Source organism: Seriola aureovittata, chromosome 1 (assembly GCF_021018895.1).
Source record: "Seriola aureovittata isolate HTS-2021-v1 ecotype China chromosome 1, ASM2101889v1, whole genome shotgun sequence".
Classification (NCBI taxonomy): Eukaryota; Metazoa; Chordata; class Actinopteri; order Carangiformes; family Carangidae; genus Seriola; species Seriola aureovittata.
Genome location: NC_079364.1, coordinates 17,356,861 through 17,370,107, shown reverse-complemented (window position 1 = coordinate 17,370,107; position 13,247 = coordinate 17,356,861). Strand labels below are relative to the sequence as shown.

The 13,247-nt window shown below is 40.1% G+C and overlaps 1 protein-coding gene across 2 annotated transcripts in view; it reads right to left on the bottom strand.

Annotated features, from left to right (window-relative positions):
• Window positions 1-12,302, bottom strand: part of furina (furin (paired basic amino acid cleaving enzyme) a) — a 79,090-nt gene extending 66,788 nt beyond the window's left edge. Inside the window, exons 1-2 of one of the 2 annotated variants that reach the window (XM_056380970.1) lie at window positions 11,544-12,302; window positions 4,636-4,958 (exon numbers count right to left, since the gene is read on the bottom strand). In XM_056380970.1, coding sequence (XP_056236945.1) covers window positions 4,636-4,845 — 210 coding nt within the window. In that variant the 5' untranslated portion in view covers window positions 4,846-4,958; window positions 11,544-12,302. Of the gene's footprint in view, window positions 1-4,635; window positions 4,959-9,436; window positions 9,496-11,543 lie in introns of those variants that run through there. The other variant, XM_056380980.1, reaches the window with a different exon arrangement.
• Between the last annotated feature and the right edge of the window lie 945 nt (window positions 12,303-13,247).

Below are 13,247 nucleotides of genomic sequence, written 5' to 3'. Positions count from 1 at the left end.
GGCCAACCATTTTTATGCTCCAGCAAATCTGACTGAAGAGCCGCATCAAATGGGCAGAAAACAAACTGAGATTCTATCTATCTATCTATCGATCATATTTTATATGATATTATATATTTTTTATATATATTTATACATGAAATATTATAATATTTTAAGTAAAAATGCCAAATATGTATATGTGCTGTTTTCCCTTGTCTTAACATCATAATAAAATAACTGTCTTTGGATTAGGGACTGCTGCAGACACACAAAAAAAAAAGAAGTTATCTGAAGATGTTGCCTTGAGCTCTAAGAAGCACAGGCATTTTTCACAATTTACATTTTACAAACCAAAGGATTAATCAAGAAAATAACCTGCAGATGAATCTGCAATGTAAGTAATGCATATTGCAAATGCAGCAATAAAATTAATTCTGCAGTTTAAGGCATTTAAGGAGTTATACTGAATTACATTTACAAACATCAGTGTTATCTCATCAAGCAAAATCATGTCAAATATTATGAACTACTCAATAGGTGCAGTGTCCACTGTAGCTCAAATAGGTTTTGAGGTTTGTTGTAAACAGCATGCATTGGTTTAGTGCCTTCATCCAAAGCACCTTTACAACCTTACCACTCACTCACTCACTCACTCACTCACTCACTCACTCACTCACTCACTCACTCACTCACTCACTCACTCACCGACCGATGGAAGCAAGCTACCGCGCAGTCTAAGCAGTCTGACCATCGGGAGCAATTTGGTGTCTTTTCCAAGGACACTTCAACACATGAACATGAGGAGCTGGGGATCAAACCGCCAACCCTGTGATTAGTGATTAGGGATCAGATTACCCGCTCCTGAGTCACAACTGCCTCACTGTTGTCAGAATTATCTTCGTTAACTAAGATTCAAGTTGCCTGCTGTGGAGATCGAACGCAGAACTTTCTGGCTTGTAATAAGCCAGCGGTGCTAAACACAGAGCTCACATGTTGTTGCTATTAATCAGTGTGTTTACAAAACAACATGCTCAATGCGTCACGATGGAGGAACACAAAGATTTGACATGTTTAGAGCAGAGGCTGTATGGATGCCATAGTGTGAGTAGAATGAAGGGGAAATAAAAACAACCAGAATCAGAGCTATAAAACCTGCGCAGCTGCAGTCTTTGATCCTCCCCTCGAGCTCTCCTGCCTAATTCCAACACCTGCACACAGTCAGACACAGCTACACGCACAGCCCCACAGCGCAGACACGCCATGCGTGGCCACACAAGGCAACTCTCATTTCCTATCAGCCGTAGGCAAAAAATGGCTTAACAGATTTGTTTGTCCCCAGCCCGAACATAATGGCTTCATTTTAATCAGTGAACAGCGACGTTATGCAGTCAGGGCAGTGCACAACACAGGAGCATCTTTATTTTAGTCATCATTGTGGTTATAGCTGACCTTTCAAAGTTAATGAACAGAGGGCATTCCTCAATAACATGCTGAGGGGCTAAACAGATGTGACTGTTCCATATCATTTATTCAAAAGGTTTATCACGGCAGTGTCGTGTTGTGGGCTCTCGGGATGTATATCCCCAGCTGAAGGCCTCCTGAAGCCAGTACCTGAAGCGGATAATTTAACTAGAGCTGCAACTAACAATTATTTTCATTATTAATTAATCAATCGGTTATTTTACCTACTCATCAATTGGGCAATAAAATATTCACAGTTTTCAAAACGCAAGAGTGACATCTTCAAAGTCTTGCTCGAGAAGCTAGGACCAGAGAAAGTTTTCCACCATCAATTATTAAAATAGTTGCCAATTAATTCCCTCTTGCTTGACTAATTGATTAATAGTTATCATAACAGATCTAAACTTAACCATTTTTACACTGTGGCAAAAAGGCCAGAGAAGCACAACCAGGTGAATTTTGATCATGACCTAATAATGTATTTTATTAATTTTTCATTTCAGTACTACAGGAGCCTGAAGTGCAGGAATAACTTGCACGAGCAAAGAGAGGTTCTCCTCTATGGCAGAATCCATCTCATGATTTTCTGTTTAACACTTAAAAACTGACTTTTTCATTGAGTGTCAGCCTGACACGTGCACATTATTAATGTAATGTAAGTAATGATGAAATGCCACACAGTACAAAACAGAAGTCATGGTTATTTGCACAGAGCACATACCGGGTCAGTTTGGCCTTTTTTTTTTTCTTTCTTTCTTTTTTTTTTTTTTTTAGCCTTGCTGTGGGTCATAGCTGGGTTATTCTGATCAACATTCTCTGCTGCACAGAAAAGTACACCAGATCAGAGATCTATCACTCATCTATCTATCTGAAGCTGGTTTAATAAGAAGGATAACTGCTAAAAACCTGGAACATCTGTTTTTACTCCACTCCGTGTTTCAGATTTGATAGAGCTAAAGGCTTTACTCAGCATCTATCCAGCTAACTTTATTAGGCCTGCTTCGTTAGGAGGACCCCTGCTCTGCCGTTTTTCCATCTTAGAGACTGTGTCAAAACTAGCTCGTCAATCCAGCTCAGGTCAGACACAACAGTCCATTTTCTCTCCCTCAAAATATCATAAAATACTAAAGCAAGTTGCTGACACACACCAAACCAAACAGCTCATCATCTCCAGGACAGAGTACACAATTACACCCATGTACTCTGTGAGTACACGGGTGTAATTGTCTGGATTCCTCCTTGTGCTTGGCCAATACATAGTTAAAGGATTTAAGTGTGTAGGATTAGTCATTAGTCTGCACGCTGTGATTCACAGCACAAATAACATTCCTGGTCATGACCAGTAAGACCATACAGAGCAAAACAGAACAATGTTGCCTGGAAAAGTGGTGAGATGAGGGACTTAAAAATCTGCATGTTCTCTGACTATTAGGCTTTGTGTTTCATTTTGTAAAAAGAAAAAGAAAATACAGAAACATATTTAGCATGAAAACTATTCTTAGATTCCTATGATATATTCTGTGTATATACCACATTAAGTTTCATGTCACACCGACCGTAACCGAGCCTGAATGTCTAAAGGTAGGTTGTGCAATTGGCAAATTAAATGTTGCTGAATGTCAATAGTGGAAAAAACAGGGTATTTGGAGCAGTGAGTACAGCACCCACAACTGCAAGGTTTTCCCATCTATCCTGAAGGTAAACTGGACAGATAGATACTTTGCAAGTTTATGCATAGAGCCTGTGGTTCAAAGAAGAGTCAACTGAATGGTTACAACCTCAAGTTTCTGTTATTTTATTGCATAGAAAGGTACATCAAAGATGATTTTATGGTATTAAAATGCTAAAATACATTCCCTGAAAGTATCAAACACTTAAGCGCAAGAAATACTTGGCTTTTAAATAGTAACCAAGACAAAGAAGACGCTGTATGAGTAACAATGAGAAAACACACTCCTGTAGCCCTACGGAAGACTAAATTAATTTACAACTCTTACTGTTTTGGGTTTTTTTTTTCCAGGAGAGGACATGATGATGTTATGGGATAATTTGGCTAATTGGTTTCCACTGAAGTCAAACAGGAAGTCATAAACAGAGGAATACGTCACTGACGCACACAGGAAATGTTTATCCGTAATTCACTGCCCACACCTACTGTGCCTACTGGCATAATAAGATCTTCATAATTTAAAGCTTTCTCAATATGGACGAGGCAGTTACCTAAAAACCTCTTTTTTTTTTCTTTTTTTTTTTTTTACTTCATCATTTCAGCTCCTACAGACTGATAGTATTTCTGCTTTCTGTCCAGACTCCACACAAAGGCTTATTGTGGGAGTTTCTGAATATACAGTCACACAGAACCACAAGTAAATTATAAGACTGGGATCTCAATCTGTAATTAATTGCTTTGATAAAAATTGTGTGTGTATGACTGATTAAACTGAACAGGGCAGACAAGCTTTGTGATTGTTGGGTTATATTTATAGTTAAAATTACGCGTCGAGACTAATCAGACCATGATGAACAGAGTCTTGTTAAGGCTTGAGCGAGTAGCTGTTGTGAAGTAGGCTCATGTTATCAGTTGGCAGAAAAACATCCAGCTCCTTGCAACACACCCGTTGCGATACAAATACATAATCAACAATGAATGACTGACAAGAAGGCGCTTAGACTGAACATTGGTTTTCACTGCAGCTTTTCTAACTGACTAATCTGAGAGATACAATTACTAACACCTTTTAAAGACTCTAGCGTTTTTTGTTTTTTTTTGGTGGGTGAAAAATGGCAAGAAAGAGGAAACATAGAACCACAGAAAGAAAGAAATAAAGATATACTCTAAAAAATATATAAGATATGCTCTTTGACAGCTTTGGCAAACGGGAAGGCCCAATAAAATGAACTTTAAAATAAAAGAGCATCATAAATAACTTGTAGCTTAATTATAAGTGAGCATATCTGGTTATTGATAAAATATTAGAACACATAAATTAATAATTAATCTGATGTTAAACACGTAGCATTGCAAATATTTAGGAAGCCGATGAGCACTACAGTATATTAGCATAGTCAAAATGTAGTTTTTTTCTCTTGTGGCCACTGTATCACTACTACTGTAAAATGTCAGCACTTTGACTTCCTTATTATCTCTAGATAGAAAAAAAAAAGCTTGCTAAAATGCAGCGTTTTACTTACATGTCCGTAGTTGATGAACCCATGTTTACTGGCAATTCGATCAGCTTCCTCCTGACCTCCAGGTATGTGGACAGCCCATGTGTTGGTGTAGACCTTCTGACCGAGCGCTGGTTCCAGCCCAGAAACCAACAAGATCAACAGAGGCCCGAGTAACAACTCCAGCAGCCTCAGCTTGCGCCCTTCAGAGGGAGATGGAGGGCCAGAAGCCATGGGTTCTCCTAGTGCAGCACAATCTCTGAGCACAACGCCTCTCCGACAGGCCGGGCTGCTCACGGTACATGCAGGTGCACAGGGAGACAAAGAAGGGAACGGTCACAGCTCACCTGACGGAGAAACAAAAAAGAAGAAGAAAAACATTTACATGTCTGAAAGGGTCAAAAAGCCTGGTGATGATGTCACTGGCGAATCATTCCTTGTGATCCCCCATGGCCATAAAACTGTAACACAAAAGAAGCCTGTGTAACCTAGGCACGTCAAGAGTCACAGGGAAACTATTCACATGAGGCCAAATGAAGAAGACTTGGTCAACACTTGAGGTTTTGTTCCTCCTTTTGTAGCTGCTTCCATGTTCAGGGGAATAGAACACAAACAACAACAAGGGAGTAAACTTGATGTGTCACACATTAAATAATGTATTCATCTGTTTTGTCCATGAGGAAGAACAGCTACCTCAACATTAGTTTTGAGCAAACGTGCTAGAGCCCAGCTAAGTACAGGCATTTGATAATCCCACAGGAAGTTGTGAGCAGGACGCCGAGGCCTGATGTTGCGGTCAAGACACACAGCAGCAAATGTTGGCGTTTACACTCCCATGGGAGGATACGCTAGATGAAGTTTGCAAAAGGAAAATGCTTAGGTATACTGGGCTGGCAAAGGAGGTGGAGAAGTGTGGTTGGAAAGCTAGACTACGCCCTGGATGCTGAGGGATCAGAGCAAAGTCAGTCTTACTATGAGGTGAGGTAGCCACTCGAGGGGGTGGAGTTTAAATGCCTGAGGCAGCAATGGCAGCCCATGGCAATACTCTTATGAATAAGACAAAGCAATATACCGTGTGATAGCATAGCTACAGTAGCCAGAGTGAGCAGAGACGCAGATCTCAGCTCATGGTTTAATTATTTGCTGATACAATTTTTCCTCTAAGCTGTTGTTTGGAGCCAGGAGGGGGTCAGGTGTGGCTGTAGTCTGTTAAGTCAATTATCCAAAGCGCTAACCCTGCTGTAACCCAGAGTTGACTGGACTGTACTGAATACAGCGCCACTATTCTGTGTTTCCTACTTGCATGCAGTCACATTTCTCCTCCTGATTCTAATCTACAGTGGGACAGGGTTTCTCCAGTCATTTTGTTGGTGTAATAGCCCTTCTATAATGGCCCTGTCTCCAGGGTTAGCTACTCAATGGACAAAATGGAGAATTTCAAATCACTGTGCCATCATGCCGCACTCCAAATGAACAAACAAGCTCCTCAAAATTTCCCTGGACAGTTTGTTGAGGAGAATGAATGATGTTTTTAGATGTGACTGAAGCAATCTGCTGTGCACTCAAATAGTCATTTACTATACAATTTACCAAGGCGTTTCATATTAAAAAATACTCAATGACCAATTCAAGCCACTGTGCGAAGCACTGTGCATTTTCAATTCAATATACTTTTGATATAAAAAAGAATTTATAATTCAATACATTAACTGATTGACTACACTTTATTTACCTATTACCACGAGTCGAGCTGGTTTGTGGATTAACAGCTGCCTAATCAGATCTATCTGACCGGCTTACTCTCCAACTAAATGTTTTAAAACTTCAGGAATTTGGGGTACTGGTTGATTTGTGGGAAGACTTTCAGGTGGAGATAATTTGTCTATCCATTGCTTAGTGAACCTCACCGGATGCTGTTGATGCATCCCGTCTCTGTTTCCTCATGAACAACTTCAGTGTGTTGTAGGGTCTGTTTACTTATGTGGTATATTAAATTTGCTTATACACTCAGTTGCCACTCCATTAGGTAGGCCTGTACAATGTAATGCAATCTTATACAACAGCACTGCCATGATGCTCAGTTTTTGGTGACATTGTGACAGAAATGTCTAAATTTAATTATATACCTCCCACATGTATGTCAATAGGAATGGCAAAAAGATTAGACAAGCCTCTCAATAATAAATTAATAATAATAAAATAATTATTAACGTGACATTATTAATTTAATAAACATATAATTGAATTTACACATCTACAATGTCACCAAACGCTGAACATTAGAGCCATCATAAACGTGGCCTTTATGGCTTAACAGTTGCGTTCGATTGCACATGTAGATTGTACAATTTTCACCGCTGAACAGGTCGGCCCTCTGTTTCACTTAGAGCAGTTCAAGTTACTGGATTTGCCCTACCAGTCTAAGCGCCTGAGCCAAATGAACGTAAAGAATGATGCTGAGGGTTCTCCACTGATCGGGAGAGGAAGGATACTGTATTGGCCTAAATATTAGACAATTTGTTTTGACTGGAAATTTAGTTTTATAAGTAATTGAGAGTGCAATTGTAAATACGTCCTTCTTCCAGATTATTGCATTATGGGCTGTTTTGGCCTTATTATGTAGCTAGGCTAGCGAGTGTTTTCGAGTATGTCTAAATTTAGTCTTTCAGAGATAGTCAGTCCGAAAAAAGTGTTTTATTAGCCAAGTCGAACCTGCAGTTTCTGAAGGCTGGTATAACAGGCTTTGCTGCCACAGAGAAAATATATTCATGATGAGTGAAAACGAGTTCTCCCAATGTTGTTGTTAAGTAGCCAGATGGCTATGGGCGGATGAGAACATCTCAGTTCAAATCTATTCACAGTAAGCCTTGTTTCACCAATGTTTTGTACAGCACACAGTGTAATCACTCATGAAAATGCGAAGGATTACTTCAAGACATAACACTTAGTTCATCAATAAGCATATTTGTTTTGCTTTTCTTATTGCTAACATCTGCGTGTGCTGTGAGAAACAATAAACTATGTTGTATTTTTATAAATACTAAAATGATAATGAAAAATTATGTGAAAATGCAAACCACTCGAGCGCCTAAGCCTAAGCCCTGCGGAACCCGAGCGAAAACCCTTTGTTGTACCCGTTGCCCATTTCGCATCAAATTGCTCATGTTGCTAAGATAGCTGCACCTACTCTGAAGTTTTTCATTAAGTAATTATACAGCCATCGCTCCATACGCTGAGGTCAAAAATATGCTTGGTTTCCGTCATTAACGGTGTTGTTTCATTAACATTTCAATGTTAATTTTGCAGGTTTTTGTAATTGGTCTAATCCTATTCACTTAGACCATGATGCACAGACTAATTACAAACCTTTTCAAACATCTGTTCACTGATTTTTTTTTTTCTAATCAAGATTAGAGTTTCAGCTGTATTCATTTACCTAAATCCATTATTAAATCACACATAAGGAATTTTGTTTCACTTAATTACACATTCACAGGTATTTACCAAACATGTATAGCTTCTGATATTTGTTTATTTTCTTTGGAAGTAGGGATACTGTTCTGTATATATTTACAAGTAAATAAAAATAAAATCCTAATTTTTTCACACTGAGCTTTCACAAAATGTTCATTAATTCATGTATATTTAAAAAACAACAGTTCAGACATGCATCTCCATCAGGTATTCATTAATTTGGTATGAATGGCCCAAGAGGAAGAATTACTCTTGCCACTGTAACAATCTATGTAGTGACTAATTTTCCCATCTGACTCCCTGAACTCCCTCGATAATATAATTTCTTTTTCTTCTTCTTCTTTTGCTTACATCATTAAAACATAACACACACTGAACAATGTCACAACAACTCCTTTGAGCAACTCTCAGCCACAGACTTAACACAGATAACAGGCTGACAAATAAGCGACAGCATGTTTGGCCATACTGCTTACAACCCTGAAATGTTTATTATAAAAGAAGCCTTGTTTGTTTAGTGGCTATTCAAATCGATATTTGAAACCCTTGTACCCTCTACAATTAACAGATGCATGCGTGGAACTGATAAAAATGTTGAACACAATTTAACTATAAAACTTAAAAACTTTAACCTGCGGAAAAGACTTGAAGGCCAGAGTATTTTTGACAGCAATATCCCGAGAAGTTTTCTAAGCAAAGTCACAAGTAAATGTCTGAAGCGCTGAGACAGACTTGGTTCAGTGTGTTGTGAAGCCAAAGTACAGGGAGCTGCATCATTAGCGATCAGCAAGCTTACAGGTCAGCCTGGCTGTGAGCTGCCACGACAAGCTGCTAATCCATGCCGGGCATTTCAACAGGAGATGTTCATTCCATTGATACCTGGATAACAGCTAATTTCACATTACAGACAGCCACACAGTATTAAAAACAGGCGCCATGTATATTAAACCAAACAAAACAAGTCAGGTGCCAAGGCAAGTGTTTCTCAAAGGTGAACTGTAACACTCACATTGCTCCACTACCTCTCAGTCCTTGTTTCCTGCTCATTTAAGCCTATTTCATAAAACACATATGTCTAAGTAGCGAGGATCCACAACCAACACTAATTACATGTTTACTTTTTATAATCATCAGCTCAGTTCCTGCAAAAATTGACGAACAACAATTGCTTCCCATCTCAGTTCTCCCTCATTTTGACATGTTCAAAAGCGGCAGCTTAACTCTGGCTATTTAAACCAATATTTAGTATTCATCAGGTTTAAATCAATCAAAATTTTAAAGTACAGCCCACGATGAAAATTAGTAAACAAGAAAGATAAAGAAAGCTTGAGAAAAGTCCTGCGGTACTCACTCAACCCTGTCCTCTTTGCCTTGGGGCAACAAGTAAACAGAATGTGAACGTTTCCAAAGCTCTGTTTGATTTCGAGACTCACTCTGATTTTAAGTACAGACGCCTGTGACCTCATCTAGGCGCTCGACCACTCAGTTTTCTTAACGTCAGCGTGAAAACCACACACTGTGGCATAACAACTGTCCAGCTACTTTACTGTTCGCCAGAGATAAAGCAGAAGCCGACTGTCCCTCTGAGTGGTCTTTAGTGTTACCACAGTAAATGATACCATATGCCAGACTGTGATAGGAGAGGTTATAACTGAAAAAAAGCTACGCCAAATTATAATTAGCCAAGTATGATTAAACACAAAGGATAATAGCAGCTTCATTACCAAACTCATCAGGATGTTTTTAAAAGGAAACAGTTTACACCTCATCAGTTTATTATTTACATTCTAATGAGATAAAAACCAACTCACATACATTTATCCAATATGACCCTTTGCTCGCACTCAAACATCTTATAATTACTGTTAGTTCTCACATTGTGACACGCAAGAAATCAATATCTCAATGCAGGCGCACTCACACAGCCCTCAAGAGTGTATTTGGGAAATAACAAGCTGTGTGTGGCAGCGTAGCAAAATGACAGTAACAATAGCGATTGCAAGTTAATTCATTAATATGCCATAAACAAGACTAAAATTACACCAGCGTTCCCTGATGAATAGTGCGAGATATAACTTCACCAGTGAGATACCATATAAGATCCTAAACAGCGATAAAGAGAAGTAGCATCGTGGCAGATTGTGAGTATAACACAGGGTTTATAGCTATTGCACCAACAACATGGCCCTGACATAGTAAGCTACCAAGTAACAGGCATGCAGCAGACTAATTAATATCTGCCCCTAATTCTTTAACATGTCAGTATCATCAATCCAGTGTCATAGGGTGTAGACAGAGACACCACTTGGGTGGACCTTTCTATGATCTTTGCAAGTATGCTGTAATTTTTTATAGGAATTTTTATTGCAAAACCCATTTGATGTTTAATGGCTTGACTCTCCTAATTACAGTAGTTAAAAACAATAGCAAAACCCTTGTTGTCCGGTACATTTGTTTTTTACCAAGTGCTGTCAACACCTTCCACAGACTTCTTGCAACAATGTCAGCATTAATGATTCATACAAAAACACTTGATAATCATAATGTTTTCTGTTATGCCGGCAACTCAAACTAATTTTTCCCTCTCTGAGTTCAGTTTTCCAGAGATAAGAACAGGAACACATGTGAAATCCATTAAGGAGCTTGTATGGAATGGAAATTCTTGCACAACATAAAGACACGGCTACATGTAATCACACTGTACATGGACACCACCTGGCCCTCTTACAACACTTACATTCAGAACAATATGCTTTGTGTATTTGAGAAGCATTGTTTTCATTTGGAACATGTAACCGCATGCAAGGGGCTCCGTAACCTTGTTCTAGTGTTTGTCCATAACAATCAGCAGCTCAATATTGGGAGGAGTAAAATTACACTGTTGGATTTAGTTGAAGCACAAACAACACAAGCAGGTCACGTCCCATAATATCTCAATGTAAAATCTGTTGTGACACTGAAAATCCAGTGTTGGGTTACACTTTATCTTTTCACTTAAAAGTTAATGTTCATATCTGACCAGATTATTTTCATCAGATAAACAGTGTACAAGAAAGAAATGCAGATCGGAGCAAGTCATCCAGAGAGGTTAATAACTTAACTCAATTCAAAAACAAACATCTTAGATTCATATTTTGAATGGCACATTTAAAGCTGCGTTTCTCAGATCTGCATTTCTGATGTCAAAGTTCACTCCTAATGAATCTACGCGCCACAGCCTCCATAATCACACACACATATCAAGAGTATAGTAATAAAGGCAAAGCAAAAAGTGTCAACACCACGCACAGTGCTGAGTGTTTACAGGGAACAGAGATTAACTGCAGAAGAGCTGGGGAAGGAGGAAAACTTCTCCCTGTCTGGCCTGCAGCGCCTAACACTTTATGAGCTCAACTTAAGGGGTTTAAATATATCAGCTGACAGGGGTAACGCTGTGAGTTTGCGGTCGGTGGACTCACCTCACAAGTTAAGTCCGTGACAACAACACGTAGTCATAATGTGGCTCGGAGCAGCGGCTGGAGCGGATCCGATGAAGACTCCTCCGCTTGACAAATATGTCTGAAACTGTACCGCGCCGTGATTAACGCAAACTTGACACCGCGGTAGGCTGACCTGCTCCGTCTCACAGGTGCCTCCCCTTTTCTTCTTCTCTCATCCACCCCTGACGAACATTTCCGATCCTGGCTTTCTCACATTTTACTACTCATTCCCACAAGAGCAGTGTGGATCACGACCACCACGATTTTTTTTTTTTTTTCGCCACTCCGCAGGAACAACCACAGAAACCGGACGCGGCGCAGTCGACGTCAGCTAGGCATGTGTGTGTGAGTGAGAGAGAGAGAGAGAGAGAGAGAGAGAGGGAGAGAGAGACCCCCCCCTTTCAAGCCGACACACAAAAACTAACAGCAAGCGGGATCAATGAGACAATATACTGTCCTGCCCCGTCCTGTCCTGTGTTGGGGTCCCGTAGCCGGGAGCACGGTAAACTCGCCAGCCACGAAGCCCAAACAAGTAAAAATACAAGCTGGAGCAGACGGAAACTTACAAACGGCTCAATTTACCAGCTTCCTTTTACATCTTGCTCGAGCCGGCTTGTTGTTGTCTCACACAAACCGACGTTAGAAGCGACGACGGCACGGTGAAGCGACAGAAAAATAGATAACGGAGAATCGCTGGTTATAAATAGTCATGATAGCCCTCCGGTGTACAGCTGAGTGGTCCCTTCAAGCCCCAGGAAATACGTCACGGCCGCGGACAAAGTGGAGACGTTAGAGCAACACCTCCTCACCGAGCAGCGGCGCTGCTGCAGCGCCACCTGCTGCTCACAGGTCGCGTGGCAGCCTTGATCTGGGGCCGAGGCTGGCAGCTGCCAAACAGCCTGTTTATACCCAGGTGGAAAATGTATTATAGTTGAAAAGCGCGTAATAAATAACGAGTATGAAGCCGACTGCATGCCAATAAACGCCAGCTTGGTAGAGAAACGTGTTGACAGGACAGACACAGTAAATTGCCATTTTCCTCCAGGCCAGATTAACCTGTTTGGAGCTGCTGTTTTTATTTCATAAACTTAAAGAATAGGGAAAAAAAGAAACAGTAATTGTGGGTAGTGAGTTTGGGTACCCTTGGTAAATCCTCCTTTGGCAGATGTCACAGCTTGCAAACACTCTTGGCAACCAGCTAAGTCTTTCTGTTCTTGATTTAGAAATTTCCCCTAACTCTTCCTTCAGATCACTTCTGAGGGAAGATCAGTTATCAGTGGGATATTTTAGGCTCACACAGATCTACCAAGAGATTTTTAAATGATGTTGATGTCAAGGGACTGCAACAGTGCATTAACATCTGAAGATAGGCTAATTTTTAATGTCTGTGCTGCAGGGGTTTCATTTACATCTTTTCGCTTCAGAAATCAGCAAAATATGTAATTTGCCCAGAGGTGCTTAAACTTTTGCATCCAACTGCACATGACAGCTCCATCATTTGCCCAGACCAGCTGGTGGCTTATCCTAATGCTGGAATAATACTAACCTATCGAGTCTCACTTTTTTTGTGTCAGACAGTTCATGATGAGTTCATTTAACCCAACTTTCATTATTGGTTCCCATAAGGCAGGTGACCTTTTCTGCATGTCATTCCCTATCTCTTTCTCCCCTCATTTGCAGTTA